General features: G+C 44.8%; 7 protein-coding genes and 2 non-coding genes across 9 annotated transcripts; 3 read left to right on the top strand and 6 right to left on the bottom strand.

Annotated features, from left to right (window-relative positions):
• Window positions 1–565: 565 nt before the first annotated feature.
• On the bottom strand, window positions 566–656 carry PAAG_12420. Its single transcript has one exon. It is a non-coding gene; the product is annotated as a tRNA-Pro (tRNA).
• Window positions 657–1,704: 1,048 nt separating this feature from the next.
• PAAG_12419 lies at window positions 1,705–1,796 on the top strand. The gene has a single exon. It is a non-coding gene; the product is annotated as a tRNA-Pro (tRNA).
• Window positions 1,797–2,949: 1,153 nt separating this feature from the next.
• Window positions 2,950–4,985, bottom strand: PAAG_07795 (hypothetical protein; the record flags this gene model as incomplete). The annotated part of the gene is made up of 4 exons (XM_015846332.1): window positions 2,950–3,771; window positions 3,832–3,968; window positions 4,032–4,285; window positions 4,345–4,985. 4 exons carry the CDS (start codon window positions 4,983–4,985, stop codon window positions 2,950–2,952), a joined length of 1,854 nt encoding a protein of 617 aa, XP_015700726.1.
• Window positions 4,986–5,827: 842 nt separating this feature from the next.
• On the bottom strand, window positions 5,828–6,786 carry PAAG_07794 (bacilysin biosynthesis oxidoreductase bacC; the record flags this gene model as incomplete). The annotated part of the gene is made up of 3 exons (XM_015846331.1): window positions 5,828–5,943; window positions 6,064–6,339; window positions 6,417–6,786. The coding sequence occupies 3 exons, from the start codon at window positions 6,784–6,786 to the stop codon at window positions 5,828–5,830; spliced, it is 762 nt and encodes a 253-aa protein (XP_015700725.1).
• A 1,606-nt stretch (window positions 6,787–8,392) lies between these two features.
• Window positions 8,393–9,442, bottom strand: PAAG_07793 (enoyl-CoA hydratase; the record flags this gene model as incomplete). Its single annotated transcript, XM_015846330.1, has 3 exons — window positions 8,393–8,448; window positions 8,588–8,973; window positions 9,048–9,442. The coding sequence occupies 3 exons, from the start codon at window positions 9,440–9,442 to the stop codon at window positions 8,393–8,395; spliced, it is 837 nt and encodes a 278-aa protein (XP_015700724.1).
• Window positions 9,443–10,734: 1,292 nt separating this feature from the next.
• On the top strand, window positions 10,735–11,522 carry PAAG_07792 (hypothetical protein; the record flags this gene model as incomplete). The annotated part of the gene is made up of 2 exons (XM_002790447.2): window positions 10,735–11,235; window positions 11,364–11,522. 2 exons carry the CDS (start codon window positions 10,735–10,737, stop codon window positions 11,520–11,522), a joined length of 660 nt encoding a protein of 219 aa, XP_002790493.2.
• Window positions 11,523–12,095: 573 nt separating this feature from the next.
• On the bottom strand, window positions 12,096–13,044 carry PAAG_07791 (NADH-ubiquinone oxidoreductase; the record flags this gene model as incomplete). The annotated part of the gene is made up of 3 exons (XM_002790446.2): window positions 12,096–12,206; window positions 12,279–12,446; window positions 12,688–13,044. 3 exons carry the CDS (start codon window positions 13,042–13,044, stop codon window positions 12,096–12,098), a joined length of 636 nt encoding a protein of 211 aa, XP_002790492.1.
• Window positions 13,045–13,444: 400 nt separating this feature from the next.
• On the top strand, window positions 13,445–14,387 carry PAAG_07790 (hypothetical protein; the record flags this gene model as incomplete). The annotated part of the gene is made up of 3 exons (XM_002790445.2): window positions 13,445–13,498; window positions 13,551–13,985; window positions 14,061–14,387. 3 exons carry the CDS (start codon window positions 13,445–13,447, stop codon window positions 14,385–14,387), a joined length of 816 nt encoding a protein of 271 aa, XP_002790491.1.
• Window positions 14,388–14,754: 367 nt separating this feature from the next.
• PAAG_07789 (dephospho-CoA kinase) lies at window positions 14,755–15,591 on the bottom strand (the record flags this gene model as incomplete). The annotated part of the gene is made up of 1 exon (XM_002790444.2): window positions 14,755–15,591. One exon carries the CDS (start codon window positions 15,589–15,591, stop codon window positions 14,755–14,757), a length of 837 nt encoding a protein of 278 aa, XP_002790490.2.
• Window positions 15,592–19,106: the final 3,515 nt, after the last annotated feature.

Below are 19,106 nucleotides of genomic sequence, written 5' to 3'. Positions count from 1 at the left end.
GCAGTTAAGTTACTCCTCTTCATAATTGATAGATAGCAGCACGTTCAATGATAAATAATGCCGCCCAACTGGCACCGAAAGAAAATAAACTCATCATGTCCTATGGATGATGGATGGTATCACCACTGTCATGATCAGCGTCCACCACCACAGCGGCGACCCCGTCACCGAACGTATATAATCAGTCAAGCAGACAAGAAAAAAAGGATATATTTCAATCCGAAGAGGATATTGGCTAACCCGGGTCTTGCCGCGACTCGAACTCGGGGCCTCTCGCAAACTTTTGCATTACGGTGGATTCTAAGCGAGAATCATACCACTAGACACAGACCCCAAGACCTGATTATGTTGGAATTTGCCATGGCCGAAAGAATGATCGTTGAGACATGGTGAGGTGTGGGCAGAAAGGTAAAAATATAGAAACGGAGCTGCGTTGACGTTGTCGGGTTGAAGTAGAGCGGAGTCCGTAGCAAGGGGGGTGGCTGGGGTGGTTGATGGATGGGAGGGGAATAGGGGCAGGGGAAATTTGTTGAAAAAAGTATCAAAAACGTGTCTCCTTAGAACAGGGTCCTGCCGCGATTCGAACGCGGGGCCTCTCGCAGGCCAATTTAGGTTGGAAACCCAAAGCGAGAATCATACCACTAGACCACAGGACCAGTCGCTGTTGGGGGTGAGTGAGAATTGGTAGGCTTTAGTCGGAGAGATGCTTCCAGCGGTTTGGCTACAATCCACCCCACCAACTTATTATGTCACTTTTCATTCGCGAGTTACGGAGTGCAGTTTGCCCTATATTTTAACCATCTCAATCTACGGCGCATGCTCAAACAGCATAATAGGGCCCTTTTATTGCCGGTTCAGGAGAGCTGCTATAGGCTTCCACCCTTCATAATGATGGTCTGAAACTTATATCCTTCAGGCTGGACATCCTGCCTTTTTGCATACCGGCGCCATTTTTCTACAATTGTTATTTCCATCCCTGGTTGGATTCTGGCCCCATGCTGAGGTTCTTCCTCTAGGTGGATATTTAAAGAAAGCGGAGAAAGCGGAGCTTCGCGTGTGTACCCTTCATCTGCACAGTCCCAGACCTTTGGGACCCTGCAATTCCGAAGGACACACGACGTGCAACGGCACCGTAGAAATGTTGGTAAAGACGACACCTTTATGCAAAATGGCTTTACTACCAACAGGATCTGAGATGATGCTGCTTTGATGTAAATACATACATCACACGCATGGAGGGAGCCGAGGTGGTAGATTGTTGTGCATCTGCACTACGGGAGGGATTGCTCAAGGCATTTTATATGCGATGGTTTGATTATATCGGGTTATTATTACGGATTGCAAGGTAAAGCATGAGTTCCCAAAGCACCATTCACAGTTTTATTAGTAGCTAGCTGTTGACTCGATGTTCCAACATCCCCTATCTCAACATCTGTCTGTTTCTGTTCACGTAGACTAACATGTGAGGAACCGAGAGGCCGCACGCATGACCCAAACAGATGGAAATACCAAAATTGCCTCATTTTTCGGCATTAAGCAATCTTGATATATAGATCAGATCGTGTGCACCACTTTATCTTATTTCATGACGATGGTTTGGGATTATGGTGTCTGAATAACTGAAGACTATTTTGTAAGTATAATGCGGAAGACACACGCTTAGCGTATGAAGTCCGAGGGTCGCTTAGCCTTTCATCTGAACAGGGTCTTGTGGTCTAGTGGTATGATTCTCGCTTAGGGTTCACCCTAATGCAAAAGTTTGCGAGAGGCCCCGCGTTCGAGTCGCGGCAAGACCCCGAAATTTCTTTTCCTTTCTTCTTTTGAAAGGATACCTTTTTTTCTCTTCTTTAGATATTTTTTGGATTTTAATTTGGATTGCATTAATACCACTTCAACTTTTTGGTATGTTCGCAACCCTCAACAGTGGGACCACCGTCTGGAGGTTACTTACCTATGCGACTATGACTGCGACCCTCAAATTTGGAGGATCCATCATTAGGACGGTCACGCTACGGCAAAATGAAAATATGACTGACATTTCTTGAATTTTGGTGTCCGGCTGGCTGTGTGAATCGTAGTGACGGAGTCTAGCGTTTGTCCGAGATGGATAAGGTCCCTGAATACTACCGATGTGAACTATAGGGACTATAAAAACGTGGGGAAACCCTTACATCACCTTCAACTCTGGAAATACAGCGCCCCCTGTCTCATTGCTGGTCAGCGGGTATTCCCTGCTGTCTGATGCCGTGAAACGTGATCATGGCCCGCCATTGATCTGGACGTTAGCAAAATAAACTGTATCGATATTCTGGGGTTCTCCGACATTCTATCAATCAACACTGGTTGTGCAGGTGATGAGGCCCCAAACTGAAAATAAAGAATGTCGAAAACGTATGGAATCGAATGACGGAAGGGAGGTGGTGACGTGAGATCTGAGAAGTTGATAGACATTACGGAGAACATTTCCCTCCTTTGCAAAGAGGGCCCTTGAATGTCCATATCTGGGCTTACCTTCAAATTGACTACAAATGGATCCCACGAGCTCTGAGGCCAGTGAGCTGGATTTTCGCTCATTAGCACTCAGCCCGCAGTGCCCTTAAGGTCGTGAGATGGAGTGAGCAGACACTCACTTCATGGAGAATCGGTATTCTGGTGGTTGCTTCTCCCATACATAGGGCCAACGAATGCTGAGTTGACCTTTTAAAATTTTGTTCCCAAATAATATCTTTATAGTTTGCTTCTGTTTCTTCTCCTTCAATATTGCGGTCGTTGAGGGTTGAGGGTTTCAAATCAATGAGAGGTCGAATTGTCAGGAATCCACTGGAGCAGAACATCCGTAATACTGAGACGGTAGCAAAAGAGAACAAGAAACTGAAAGAGGGAGCAGTTTAAATAGTAAGTGGCAATTGGGCTCTTCCGAGCTGCTGGATGACAGCTGCTTCTCGCTTCTCAAACACCATTTGATTTTTGCTCCACAGTCGTCGACTCGGGATATAATTTACAGTTCAAATACTTGCTAATATCGCTCCCATCAAATTCCTCCGTCGTGAAACCATTACCTAGATATGCCCAGCGGTTCTGACTCCAATATTCGATTTCATAATCCTCATACTTGGGTTCTTTCATCAGGTCAAAAAATGCCAGTCTACTCCCTGGCCACATCACGATGGTACCGTCTTTTCTACCTTGTTTGAACCAGCTGGAGCACGGATCTGCCCAGCACGTGCGACAAAGGTATACTGATGCATGTTCAAGGAAATCTTTAATTGCACTCTCTTTCGGGCTGAGGCGTCGGATATGCTCTTTGCGCATTTTTCGGATTATTTGAATGAAATAATTGGTGAAAAGCGTTGCCAGTGGTAATATGGACCCCTGGGCAACCGGACTGTACGGGCCACTGTACATGAAATAGTTTGGCACGCCAGAAACACCAACCGAGAGATAGGTCTCCGGAGACTTTTCCCACCGAGTGGCGATGTCGACCTTATCCAGACCAATGATGGGGAATCGAGGTCGAAATGACGTGTCAAAACCTGTTGCACAAATGATAACATCAACCTCAACTTCAGTGCCGTCCGCTGTCAAGAACCCTTTTGGTGTGATTCCTCCAATTTGCTCGGTGTAGCATGATGTTTTCTCGCCGACAAGCGCCTCAAGATAGCCGTCTCCTGGAGTGGGGCGTCGGCATCCCACATTAAAATCCTTGGGTATGATTTTTCCTTTAAGGTGTTGGTTGTTTCCCAGTTTCTTTGACATATCATTATAAGCGTACTATATGTAGCGCTTTTAGTTGGGATATTGCGTGAGAGAGGTAATTCTCAGTGGACTTACTTCATTGGCATCCTCTGATTCTTTGCTGTTTCTTAAAGCGAATCGAAATCTCATCGTCAGCTCATCCTCAATCATTTTTCGATATTTTCTGTATTTTTCCGGGTCTCTCCTCCATTCCTCCTTCTGCTCCTCGGTGTCTAGGGGCATCGTGTCAGTCTTGATACATCTTTGCCAGTCGGAAACATATGACGTCGACAGACATTCAAAATTACCCCCGTCTGGTCCAGCGAACTTTTGCGCAAACCCGGCTGTGATCCAGGTCGGGCTTCTCACCCACGTATAAACCCTGGACGCATCTTTGTAGATTGCCGCAACAGTCTGAACCCCTGAGCTACCGGATCCGATGACGGCCACTCTTTTCCCAGTCAGGTCAAACCCTTCTTCGTACTTTGCCGTATGGAAAAGCCGGCCCTTGAAGGACATCAATCCAGGAATCTCGGGCCATTTCCAAGCACTGTACGCCCGGTTAGCGAATCATCATATACTCACAAGATATTATGCATGGCGGCATACTTGAGAATTCCGGTTCCATTCAGCAGAATGTCACACTCGTCATCCCACTCTCTAACCACCTTGTCCTCCGCATTGCTTTCTTCCACATGCACCACCCACTTCGACTTATCCTCATGCCACTCCGCACGAGTGACTTTAGACCTCAAATGGATATACTTCATCATTCCCTCCTCATCCACAATATCACTCATATACTGCCAAATCTCCCTAGCCGGGCTATAATACTTCGTCCAATTTGGATTTGGCCGCCAACCGAACTGGTAGCTGGCGCTCGGTACGTCGCACGCACACCCGGGATATCGATTCTCTAACCACGTACCTCCTACATCATGATTCTTCTCGTAACTGACAAATTCGATACCCTCTGTTTCTTTGAACTCACGCGTGGCGTGGTGGAGGAAGTCAATACCCGCGGCTCCGGCCCCAATAATAATTATCCGGAACTTTTTCCCCGGAGGAGGCTCGTTGATCATGTGGTCTGTGATTCGATATCCGCTACTTGATGTGATGTCCCAATCTTCATTGAAGATGGGCCTGTTGGTGGATGTCGGATGGTCAATGTTGGGGTTGTTGCTCCCCAGGGCGAGGCGTTTGGAGTGGCTGGATTTTGCGACATCGGCTGCTGTCCCGTTACCGGCCATCTTTCTTTGTATTCGAAAGCATATAGAGAACAACGGTTGGGGCCCTTAGTGAGACTCTTCGTCTATGGATCCACGTCTCCGGCTGGATGACTGCCTTGGTTATATATAGAGCTGCATGCCCTGTTAAATGGGATTTCTCACGGCGTTATTCTAATTTTCCTTTCGCGTGAAGAGTGTCGGCCGACACGAAAGGGATGCCTAGGTTACTAAAATCGACCAAGGAACAGCCATTTACATCGATTACGTCAATGGGACCTAGAGGAAGGCATCTATCATTCCGATACACTAATAAACGATGAAACTTCTAGGAATGCGGGGGAGCTGGGAACTGAATACGAACCCCGGCACCGCGGCGTCTATTTCGGCTTGCATTGGCAGCTTGGCTGGAGAGGTCGAAAATTACACTGTACATGTTAAAATATCGTTTTATATTCAAGATTTTTCTCAAATGGAATGCTGAACTACAAGTAACTACTTATGTAAGTACTCTCTCACAGTGCATATGGGAGCCCTATTCTTGTCGTCCTCTTGAAATAACTTGAGATGACGTCGGAAATATTCAACTGTCAGACGGTTTGGGTTCACAGATCTTATAGTGGAAGCGAATTAACCACTAATTGCCAGTTAATCTAGGGAAAATGAATAATAATTGGCTTGATTTCCTCAACTACAACCTACGGTCGGATCTGATCATGTTTATAGGCTTAAATCCTAATTAATCAGATCGAATTCGGATGGGCGAATTTGAAGTCGATTGAGCCAATTCAAATGGGCAATTTAACTGTAAACAACAACAACAAAAAAAAAAAAAAAAAAAAAAAAACACCGAATTTGGCACCAACTTAATGATCCAACCACCCGCCGTCGACTTTGTAACACGACCCTGTAACAAAAGATGCTTCATCGCTTGCTAAGAAAAGAAAAACTTTCGCTATTTCATCTGGCCGTCCAACTCGCCCTGATTTATAGTCATATAGTATTAGCGGATGGTATCATGACAAAAGGGGTTAAGGTTGTGATGTTCGATAAACTTCACGCGTAGAAACAATGGGATCTTAGATAGTGATCGAGTACTCACCTATGGGTGATCGTGCAGCGATTTCGCGGGCGTTAGGGAAGAGATCTAGTATTGCAGTTTCCACAACACCGGGGCACACACCGTTCACCCGGATGCCATGTTGCATCAACTCTTTGGCAGCGGTGATTGCCAAAGTGCGAACTGCGAATTTGGTCATGGAGTAACAGGCAATGTTAGGCCGCGAGCGCAGTCCAGCTGTCGAACATGTCAAGACTATTGCGCCGGGCCTCTTCATGGCGATCATTTTTTTTGCGGATTCCTTCAGGCCGATGAATGCTGGTATAACGAAACGTATTAAAAGAGTTTGCTTTATCTAATAGTTTAGTTTACAAATTAAAGTATCAAAAACTCACCACCCCGAGCATTTATATGCATGAGTTTATCGAAGTCTTCGAGGCTTTGCTCAACAATAGGGGTTTCTCTCCCTCCTATTCCAGCATTCAATATTGATATATCCATTGCTCCAAATACTTTCCAACATTTCTCTATCGATTGAATGACGGACTCCTCGTCCGCGGCATCAGCCTGGTGGAGTACATATCGGCTTTCATCAACGCCTTTTTGTTTCAAGAAAACACGGGCTTTGTCAAGGTTCGGTTGACTAAAGTCGACGATAAGAACCATTGCACCCTGCTCAAGAAAACTTGTGGCGATGGCAAGCCCAATCCCAGCAGCTCCACCAGTGATGAGAGCCGTTTTGTTCTGTAAACGCCCTGTTGCCATATTTTGTGATCTTCCGGCGTTTGGTAACAACTCTCCGAGCTGTGTATGGAGAGTAAGAAGAGTATTCTGATTAAGATCCGGCGACGCCCACAATCACAGCATCAAGGGATATTCAAGGCAAGTTGTGTCATCTTCGCCAATTCTTGCATTGCCAGGAGACTAAGCGTGGGGTGGAGGCAACAGAGTTGCACAGATCACGATCAAATGCGGGGACCCACGGCTCTGAAGTGTTGACATTCGGTTAACCCACCATGAGAGTGAAGGTTGGCAGTGAGAAGGAAATGCCGAGTTTGTCTGCCATCGGGCACACCATTCCTTGTCCAACCCGATCTTTTCGGTTAGCAATGCACCGGCTCTCGGGGATCGGCGCCTGGGTCTGCTTCGAACGTAATAAAAGGTAAAGACACTTGAACTGTGACAGCAATTAGGCCGATGGCTGTCTGGGGGTTAGTTAACTAGACCTTGACAAACCCCCAGCCCGAGCCCGATCATTCTTTTGCTCAAAGTCGGCTCAACTCTATACCTCATCGAATAATTATACCTATGGCACGTACAAAACAACTCAATAGTTAGTTAATCGATGTAAAGCTAACTATAAACATAAATTGTATCAACCCAGGCAGGCTCACAGTTAGGATTGAGATCTAGTCATTGCGATATCCTGGAGAAAAGATTGAATTATCTTTCATTTCTTTGAGCACAGATATATATTCACATTAATCTGCTTCAGCTCACTGATCATGTTCCATAATCAGAAATTCAAGTTATGCAGCATGCTGAGGAGGCTTAATCCATCAGCATTAAAACAATATTGCATTGATTAATAGAGGGGATGAGTGTGTCTTGGTTCTTGCCGGCTCGACAGTGTCCTTCTGGTGCACTGGAACGAAAGCGGAGGGATAGCTAGCTAATTATTAATGGAAACCAACCGTAGCTAGTTAACTAAGGTTAAATTTCATCATGCCGGAGCTCGTCAGAGATGTCATGAGACAACCTTGGGAGTCGACATCCGGTTGCTTGGGCTTGGCAGCCTTGAACTCTCATAGTCGATAGTTAACTACTAGAGACCGCGGAATTTTGCATAGACTCCGATACATACAGTGAGAATAGCGTTGAAAACCTCTTGGTTGATTCTATCCTCGGCGGATTTCATTCGGCGTTTTGTAACTGTGGAATATCCAATTTTACGCTATTTTCTTCTATGGCTTCTGCCGGCTAGTTTATTCCGCATCAGATTCTTCCGGAAAAATCAGATAGTCGGATTGTGTGGCGTTTTAACTATTACGTTAGGTGGATACTTAGCGGAGCGACCTGACACTCCGATTGCGAGCTCTGGAAGTTGCCGACAGCCAGTGATTTATTCCGGTGACTAAACGACTGACCCCTGGGCACTGTAGCGAAACCAGCTAAGCGACAGAGTTGAATTAATGAAAAGGAATGTGAATAATAAGAGGAAGCGTAAGAGATGTTCTCAATTCATGTTATAACATCGATCGAATCAACACACACATATATATATATATTCGCGAATCACATAGAAAGCAATAGCACGAGACGTGGACGGATCTCTTTGCCAACGGGCGCGAGGGGCAAAATTTACCAAGACTCAAAGATTTGGCTTGACCCAGTTAGGTTGTCTCTTCTCCCGGAATGCAGCAAGACCTGCGTTTTGAAGTAACGTCAACTTTGTGCTCGTTCAATGGTTGTGGTGTGGAATGAATGAACGAAAAGTAGGCGGAGGAAAATTCAGATTGGATATAAGAAAAGGTCTCTCGGAACAGTGATGTCAACAAGAACGTACCTTCACGTAGGTTTTGACCCTCATACAAATTCTTCGAATATCTCACGTGGGTGTTGAGAACCGCCTTTGACACATCTCCAACCTCCCACGCCTCTCTCAAACCGGCCCGAGTTACAATAATCGCATCGGGACTAAGACTAGAAATATCCTTCGCTAGCGACAATGCCTCATCCATGAGCGATTCATGAGTTTCGGAAATGCGGTTGATAAGTTGCCATGCTTTCGCTTCCTGGGCGGATATAGATCTGCCCGTCAGTGCGATTTCGGAGGCAATTTGTAGTCCGGCGATGCGAACGACGCGAGGTAAGCCACCTGCGGCTGCATACACACCGCGGTTTGCCTCTGGGAGAGCAAACTTGGCGCGAGGCGAGGCAACAACAATGTCACTATGTATAACACAAAAATTGAATCAGAAAGCCATCATCTTAGCATGAAGTTAGCATTTAAGAGTGGGCCTCACCAATTCAAGCATATTTCGAAGCCGCCTCCGAATGCGAAACCATTGACAGCAGCGATTATGGGCTTCTTACCCTTCCGCTGGCTGATACCAGCAAACCCGGACGGTGGATGTCCCTTTAGGTATTCCTGCGCTGGCGGGTTTTTGCTGTTTCTTTCGAGCTCAAGAAGGTCCTGGCCAGCGCAGAAGGCTTTGTCGCCAACCCCGGTCACGATTCCAACTTGTAATGTGGGCTCATCGTCGAACCACTGCCAGATCGTGTGCAAATCCCAGTGTCCCTGGAAAGGAATAGAATTCATGTACCTAGCACGGTTAATGGTAACAAGAAGCACCCTGGGCGCGGGATAAGACAGGAGGTATACTGGAGACTGTGGGGGAGGGGTTGTGAAGGAAGCCATTTTTGAAGATTTGCCGCTCTCGTAGAAAAGATGTAAAGATCCAATCTGAAGAAGAAATATGTCTTCTAGAGCGAGTCATTGTCTGCTCTGAGATCTCTATGCTTACAGTTAATATCGTGGGTAGTATGAACCTCGGTTGCTCGGTATTAGCAACGTCTAGCTCAACGGTTGAAGTGGCGGTCTTGAAGATCTAGGGAGATAGTTAATGATTTAGAATATTTCAAGCGGGGCATGACTATAAGGGTATCAAAAGTCGTATAACAACTCGCCAGATCCAAGATACAAGAAATATGTAATTATGCCAATCCCAAGTCCCTGGTTAATCACTTTTCATTATCCAATGCGAACTGCAGCCATGAAGCGATACAGCGGTGCATGTCTCTGGAGAGATCTTGCTTCTCAAATCTGACACCAAATGAGGCATGTATAAAAAAGAGACTACTCCCTCTCAAGGAGAAAGTAGCCTAGCCAAGTATAAAAATCACAAGATCAATCAGCTGGGCGATGAATTGAGAGATGCTCTTCCTAGGTCGGTTTCTGGGCTTTAATTGTCTTAACCGGGCTCGCTGAGTGGCCGAAGGCGAAGTTAAGCTTAACTGGATCCTAGGAGTTGGATATTGATCAGGAGATATCAGCCTGAAAATATAGTTATCCCGTTGGTTGATTCCCTGATTCCCAGAATTTTAGATAAATATTGATCTGAGAATCCAGCTCATCTTGTATTTTGCTCTCTTCGATGTTGGATTTAAGCGTCCTCAAGTTGCAGTTTCTTTGCAAGTTTATTTAGCTTCGAGGGACGGTTTCATCACGAAATAAATGCGAGAAAGAGGAGTCAATTGATCAATTGACCGGCGGTGATTCTCGATAAATGATCCCGTTAGGCCTCGGTGTATATAAAGCAAATGTGTTCTGTATATTCACATCATCGAACGAATGGAGAAAATCCGAAGCAGGCCGGGGTGAACGATTCCAGTGATCCGATTAATGAATAATTGCTATGCAAATGTATATACATTATTATCATAACAGATGATGTTTTGAAGTGGTTGATAATCAAAACCCTTGCGTAGAGAATTTAAATATCTGTGGATTCTGCAATTCAAAGGTATGACGTCAGGCAGTTAGTTAACTAACTAATCATCCCGCGAGTTAATTCCAGTCGAGTATCCCGCTTTTCCATCTGCGCACCAGTTTTCAACGCAAGCCAACCACCTTTATTAAAACCAACACAATCGCAAAGAGCCAACCATATACCTGAGCATCGATGAGCCAATCGCTAAGCTAGTAAATCTATGTCAACCCCCCAACCGCCCAGACATCCAAATCTCACCTCTTCTTCTCCATCTCTACTACTCCTCCTCTTCCTCTCATTCTTCATCCTCGCCTTCTTCCCAACCCTTTTCGTCACCCTATTGAAACCGCTCTTCTACGTACCACCCCTCAACCTGCTCTCCCCGTTCTTACCCACACCCACGACCACTCCAGCAAACACACCCCGAAATTCCAATTCTGCAAAAATGGCCTGGTTCCAAACCACAATAACCCTCCCCCCACGCTCACGTGGCTCCTACCTAGTAACCGATCATGTTGTTGCTGAACTGCCCGAGTTGCGCCGGTATAAGAAAGGGCTGCTTAATCTCTTCATCCAACATACCAGCTGCGCCCTCAGTCTGAACGAGAACTGGGATGCGGATGTGCGAGTGGACATGAGTGACGCACTGGATCGCCTTGTGCCTGAGGACCGGAAGGGGGAGTTGTATAGGCATAGTGCGGAGGGGCCAGATGATATGCCGGTTGGTTTGGTTCCATAGGTCTATTCCTGGCCTTTTGAGATATGGATATTCTATATATACAGCATAGTTGTTAATTGAGGACAGGGCATGCAGCTAACCCATAGCTAACGCTCTTCAATTTTATGCAGGCGCATATCAAATCCGCCCTCATCGGCGCATCTATCACCATCCCAATCTCTGATGGAAAACTGGCTACGGGTACCTGGCAGGGTATCTGGTATCTGGAATTCCGCGCCAGCAGGCACTCGCGCAAAGTCGTGGCAACTATTCAAGGAGAGACGAACTAGTCTGCTTTCCTTTTGGTTGGCTGTTTTCGTTTGGTGCTTTGTTAGGCTCTTCAATTAGGTAGGTAGTTGGCTGGGGTTTTCATTAGCGATAAGGTCGCAGTTAAAATGGGGTTTCACATAGATAAACGGATACAAAAGTGTTATTATATGCTCTTCTGAGGAAGAGGACTGGGGATGTAATGTTTGGGAGGCCTGAGATCCTTTCACTTTTGGACATCATAATAAGCTAAAGTATATACATAGACAAATGAGAAGTTATCCAGCCATCCAATAAACAGATTTTGATTCAGATGCGCTGGTTTTAGGAGATTTTCTCTCTGCTTTTGGTACCAGCAGAGCCCGGTAACAAAGGGGAAGGCAGAAATAACATAGAATACATGGTGGGGACTAACAGAATCGAACATAGAAATAGAAATAGAATAGGTTGTCAAGTAGTTCCGGAAAAACTTGTGTTTGTCTATTCCAGCGATGCGGATGTTTAGAGAACGAAGCTACACTCAGGGACACGGTTTGGCTGAAATATGAATGTAATAAAAAAAGATTATATTATATTTTGGCTTGGTTGGATCTCATCTATCGTTGCTCTGACGAAGCTTTGTTTACTCCCGCCGGATCCCCCAATGATTCCAATGGATACGACGTTTGTGGTAGCGCTTCGAGAGCTTTCCGGTTGTGTTCATTTGCCTGTTAAATTAGGTCAGGTACAAGCATTCGTTAGGTAGTGTTAAGGAAAGGAATGAGGCACCTGCCACGTACAAATGGAAGTCCGCAGTATTCACACATGCAAATTTGTGGCTTGTCTGTGTTGATGAAGATTCGGGGGTGGCCGAGGGGCCCTCCACCACCGTCGCACGAGACTACCTTCTCCTTGGTCCATCGGACGGGCTGCTTGTGAATCAATTCGATGGCTGCGTATGGCCGGGGCTGTTGTGGCGATGTTAGCATAAATTTGTATAAACTTGGGATACATTTCAGCTGCCAATGGAAAAAGATAAAAACAGAAAATAAAGAGGCTGCCAATTGGCATGCCCGACAAGTTTGCTGTATATATAAATCGATCCATCATGTCAAGAAACAGGATCACCATTTTCATCCCATGCCAAAAAAAAAAGTCAGGTGGCAGCACAAGCAGATTCCCAAAAACACAAATAAAAGCCCAACGAACCTGATACTCCATCACAGTCTGCTCAAACCGCGGGCCAGTCATTGCCTTCTCCCGCGGCTGCTGGCTCTTCGCCCAGATAGTGGTCCGGTTGGGCGCTTGTTTGGCTAGGTTGCGCCGTGCCTCCTCAGTCGATTCTTGCAGAGCGGCATCCTGCGCGCCCATCGAGTCTACTGGAACCGCATTGGTCTCTGAGATGGAGGCGATCTTTTGGCGCAGGTTGGGGTTGTTGGTTGGGATGGCGTGCTCTGCGGGCTCGGAGAGATTGGACGCAGAGGTTGTGAAACCGCGGGGGAGCAGGCGGGAAGGGTACGATCCGGTGGCGACGAGGCAGAGACGGGAGCGTGTGGAGGAGAGCATTGTGGGAGGACCTGGCTCCTAACCGTAGGTGCTGCAGAAGTTGTAGTTAATGCAGATGAGATAGACGTAGATGCGGTCGAAGTTGGTAGATGTTGAGGGTTTGAGGGTCCAATGGCTCTGGCCAATCGGCCGCCTTTAACTATTAACTAACTACAGTTAACTAACAACGGCCATTAGTTATATAACTTTACAACTTCAATCCACCCCCGAAAAAGTTGACCTGATACGCAACTACAGCTTCATTTGATGGGGTTTGTAGGAAAAATATAGATAGCTACATAAACTCTGGACTACAACTTACAGAAAATAATAGCATAATTACAAAAACACCAAGCATATTGATATATCCATCTTTAACACTCTCTGTCTCCCATTGTTCAATATTCAATTATCCACCACCATGCCGACCCCCAAATCCCCAAAAACAATGTCATCGCGGCTGCTGACCATGAAGGTATGGCATTCTTCAAGTTCTCCGTCAAATTATATTGCGCTGACACTGGTAGTTCATGCAACGTGCGGCGGCGGCGGCGGCGGCGGCGGCCTCCTCCACCCAGGACTCAAGCAGGCCCGCAACCCCCGCCCATTCGCAAGCCTACCACGATGCCGTAAATAACTCTTCGCCATCCCCTAAACGTCAGAAGCTCTCTTCTCCCCTAACACCCACATCGTCCTCCATTCTCGCCAATGCCAACTCAGATCTCGAAGCCATATCCGCTGCTATAAGAGCTGAGGAAGAGAAACGGGCAGCTGCCATCGCAAGACAGGCAGCTGAGGCTGGTGAGGAGGAGTGGGTTATCGAGTATCCGCCGGGGACGTTTCCGGTGCCATCTCCCCCGGTCGTGGATGGGAATTTCTATGGGTTTGGGGATGAGTGGAATGAGGGGGTTATGGGGAGACAATGTTTTGGGGGATTTAAGAGGGAAGGGAGGGGTGAAGTGGTTAGTTTTCTTCCTTTCCTTTCATTTCATTTCTTTACATTCCTTTCTCTCTTGTATCTGATTTGTGGTACGCAGGCAACAATGACCACTAGCTCGTATAACATTGACGAAGATGGGAATGAAGAAAGCGAAGGCGAGGTTCGTGAAGGAGATGATGAAGAAGAAGACCATGATATTGATGAAGGCGACGAAGATGGCCTTGGGGCCATTGTGAACAAGGCAAAATTAAAAGCTGAGAAGCGCAAGGAGAAGAACAAGAAAAGAAAATCTGGTGATGGTAGTGTCAATCTCAGCCGATTAACGAGTATATCAGGTGGCATTGATAAGGGAGAGCAACAGCGGCAGCATCAGCGATACCATCATAACCAACGAGGTGGCAGTGGGAGGAGGGGGAAGAGATGAGGTGATGTAGATCATTGGAGTTAATCGATTGAGGATTTATTTCTACTTTTATTATTTGCATCATGTTGTTTGCATTCAGGATGTGCTATGGATTATGCTAAGGGATTCTTTGGCTCTAAGGGCGTTGGGTACGAGGTAAATATGGGATCATTCCGCTATGCATTAGATGATATGATACCGCTAAACGTAAAAGAATATAAATATTTACAGACAGCAAGAGTCTCTATATAATATTTCTCATATAACAACCAGTCATCTTAAAACCAAAATACCTTCAAAAATACTTGAAGCAGCAAATACTTCAAGCAATATTCCATTAACGCAACAACATGAATACACACGTATGCCATGCCCCTGATATATAAATTTACAGCTTCGCCCTGCCCTTCGCCAACTGTTCGTTCCACTTCTTCTTCCCTCGATAATTCACAGCTAAATTCCACGCCGCAACCGTCACCCCCAATGGTGGCACAAGCAACATCCACGCCCACCACTGAGGACTTGATGCAGCCACCATTTCCATGACCTTACGAACCTTTACCTCTAACTGCGCCCTATCCGCATCATTCCACACAACCAGACCCCGCGCACCCTCCACACCCCTTGCCTCCGCTCGCGCCACTTTCGCCTTCACATCCCCCTGACTCTTCACCCGATTCTCCGCATCCTCCTGGCTAAGATGCGGGTCCCGGGCCCGCAACCGTGCAATCTGCACCGCGGGATCGGAAACGCCAACCACAATCACCGTACCGCACAGGACGTCGAGCCCGCTTTCGAACAGCAACGGCACATCCAGCACCACCGCCCAATGTCCGCGGAGATAATAGTAGAGGAGTTGACGGTACATCTCCCAGCGCACAGCTGGGTGGACGATGCCATTTAACACGGCGCGGTCACGTTTGCGTTCCTCCGAGTCCCCAAAAACGCGACGGCCCAGGACAGGGCGGTCTAAGGGGCGGCCTTTGCCCTTCTTATTCTTGTTCTTGTCGTCTGGGTCGCTGGGGTCATCTGGAAGGAGAAGGCCCGGAGTTGTGGGGCCGAAGTACTCGACTATGGCGCGGTAGCCTGCAGTCCCGGGTTCGACGACTTTGCGGGCAATGACATCCGCGTCGATTATGGGGATGTTGTAGGGTGGGGAGGAGAGAAGTGTGGAGACGGTGGATTTGCCCGTGGCGATGGAGCCGGTTAGGCCAATTAGAAGCATACTTGCTGCCCTTCTAGGGAAGATTTGGGCAGGGTTAGGTATGCAGAGGCGGAAAGAGTGTATTGGCGGAATTTATTATGAGATATTCTTGTGTATTTGAGCTTTTCGTCATATATCCTAGTCCGATCAATAGTGAAATGCCTCAGCAACAGGATTGGACAGAGTTGGGTTTTAAAGGCACCCCAGCAGCGTGGTTCGGGGTTCGGGAGGACATGTACTTATAGGCCTATAAACTTTTTCTGCCGAAAATAAAGTCGTGTTGGCTGTTTTGAGTGGGAAAATTATCGATTTGGTCTGTTTTATCCTTTTTGAGAGGGTAGTGGAAAGCAAAAAAACCAAAAGCAATCGACTCTCGGATGTATGTATGTATGCCGTCTAACTCGTTCAGGGCGCAGATGCCGTGTCCATATAACTTATATTTCTGTTAGCTATAGATACAAATATATATAGCATGATGCGTTATTTGCCCAACGGTGAACGGGGAACTCTAGGGGAATCCAGTCAAGGGGATGGAATCACGCATACAATGGTTTCTGGGATCTTCCCGCGTTGAGACAGCAACCAATGCCGAAGGATAAAAAGATCACAGCAGAGGTATAGCACAGGCCCAATCCGGAGCCGTGATCCTTCCTCTCCTTGTGCTGGGCGTGAGGGGAGAGGAGAATGTCTACGGGTATAGCAGAGGAAAACAGCGCATGCGGGAGAGAAGCTGTTGGAGTAGTTATTTAAATTAGACGAGGTGATGAATGTAAATAAGATGGACCGCGGATAACTAACGGAATCCAACCAGTTAACCGGTCACCCCACTGAGTTGGTCAGCAAATTTAAAATATATAATCATATATATATATATATATATATATATATATATGTATCTTCAATTGCCTTATTAGCCTCTTTCAAGGCGTGAAAATGCCATCAATTCAACAGAAAAGAGCAAGTACTCTCAATTCATAAAGCTGCACATTTTATATGAAGTTTCATAAATAAACTCTGCTTGATTGACTCGATGATTAATATGCAAGTAACTAAAGCTTTTATATGAGGGGGGAATTGGCTGGTTCGCAACGTGGTTATTGTGGCAGTTCAATGGAGCCCAGGTGTAAGCCCTTCTTTCACTTCTCTCAGTCAATGAAATTCAGTGCTCATCTTGCACTCAAGCCCCGCCTCTAACCCCCTGTATGAAGGCCTTTGAAAAACACATTAAGTAGAAGATCATCTCATATGGGGCCCTTCCTGTAACTCTCTTGTCCTCAATCTCATTCTTTCTTTTGCTCTTCTACTTCTCAGCTCTACTGCTTTATACACATCTGCTCTGACTTTGCATGCACTTAGAAGCTCTATTTGCTTTCTACACTTTTCTTGCCAACTATATAAAGCTGTCCCGAAGATGAATCTATCAATTTTTTAATCAAATACCCTTATAAAAAGGAATTGAAAATATGAGCTACTGAATTTAAATAATTAATTATATAAAAGTATCAAATAGAGTATGTTAAAAATTCAAGAAAGTAAATTTAAATATATATAATAGTTATAGAAATCAAAATATAAAAAGTTCATAATAAGTTGAAAAGTTAAAAACTAATATAATATTTGAAATATTAAGTTAGTTTTTTTACTTATATAATGTAATCCACTAATGTAATCGATAAGCAAGTTGGCCACATAAGTGAGTTGGCCACTTTACTCCCCACTGTACAACAAGAATGCCTTCAAAGTCTCAACTATAAAGAAAAACTAGCAAATTACATTATAAATTATTTCCTATACATTTAGAGCATGTACAGGCAGTATGCTCAATAATCCCACATACACTACATTGTGGTGCTGCACATTTTTATGGTCATGACTCAGCAGTCTCAACTACCTTCTGCTCTCATTCATTGATCCTTCATATGTGATTCAAGCCTTCTTCAACCTTCAAAGCACTCTCTTGAGCTACATACATATGGCCTCTTTCTTACTTCTTCTTTTGTTTGGCATTTGCAGCTCTTAACTCCCTGTTTTCAGCTGCTAGAATAGCAGCACTACACATTGTCATTTGATATTCTTTGACCAGCTGACTTAGGGTATGATTGATTGGACTGAGTGGTCTCTGCATATGATGCTTAATATATTCTTTAACTTCCTCAGCCTGCTGCTTCAATTGGTGTATATTATATGGTGTGGCCATGGCCCAGGAGGCCTGGAAGCTGTGAGAGGTCCTTAAAGAGATGGAGATATGTATTATAATATTAAACTGTGAGAGAATCTATTCAGAATCATACAGAATCAGCTCAGCAGCCTTAAAGCTGCTCTTAATGTTGCTCTCAGTCAGGACCTGCATTTGAGCTGCAGGATAAAGATTCAAAAACTTATTTTTATTAATATGATTGATCTCAAACTGTATTTAGTTTTTTACCTGCTGTTTATATATAGTTTTCAGGGATGAGAAGCAGTTAATATCCAATGACTGAAGAAAATAGGAGGAATGTGATAGTATATAGAGAGCAATAATCTGATTTTCAGTGCAAAATTGATCAAATCCAGCTGAGGCATGATTTCAATATTAATCTAGAATTAACAGTTGATATCTGCTCTTCATACAGGGTAGAGTCTTATTGTTGAACATCTATTTCAGTTAGTATAAGCTCAGCTGATCAGTGGTTCAGCTATTCTCACTGACTTCAATCACCCAGTCATATAGTAGCTCTTCTGTCTCATACTAGCAAAATTGATGCATCTTTTCTTTGAGAATAATCATTGTATATAAGATTCAGCCAGTTGTATTGACTTCAGCAATAACAATTATCTATTTCTGATCTTCAGACTGTATAAGCTTGAGATTTTCAGCTCTTTCAGATTCAGTCATCATCTTGATAGTCTCAATTACACTCATCTGAAACTCAGTGTCATCAAAATTGTAGATATCATCTTTTAAAATCTCATACTTCATAATAGTATTTTATACAAGTCTAAATCACTCACAGATAATCTTAGAATCTTCACATAAGATCTGCTAATGATAATACTTATGTGAGAACTTGGATTTCAGCTCATTATGACACTTGACAAAGTTTTATATTCAGTATTCACTTACTGTGAGTGAGGAATTGAATCTTCAGCTGATAAGAAGAAGGTTGATCATTTTTTGTACAGCTGCAATCTAAGAAGGTTGACCTTATTCATTTATGACCAGAATCTATTGAACAAGAGATTCTTCCTCTATAAGACTAAGTTTCCAGTTCTTTGAGAGAGTGTTAACACATGCTGTATGATTATGTATTTGATCATCTAGAGTGGAATATGAAATATCATACAGCTTTGCTGCAGCTCATACACTTGAAATTTGACCATTTTTAAATGCTTGAATGGCTAAAAGAAACCTTTCTTTCTAAGTAAAGGTTTTATTTCTTTGTGTGATTGATATTTTTGATGATGAAGATGTTGTTCTGAGATGAGATGAAAAGTAGCTAACTTGCTTATGTGACTGACTCACTTATCAATTATATTATCTAACTGGACATATTATT

Source organism: Paracoccidioides lutzii (genome assembly GCF_000150705.2).
Source record: "Paracoccidioides lutzii Pb01 unplaced genomic scaffold supercont2.25, whole genome shotgun sequence".
NCBI classification, from domain to species: domain Eukaryota; kingdom Fungi; phylum Ascomycota; class Eurotiomycetes; order Onygenales; family Ajellomycetaceae; genus Paracoccidioides; species Paracoccidioides lutzii.
Note: the sequence above shows the minus strand (reverse complement) of the source record. Positions and strands in the feature narration are given on the sequence as shown.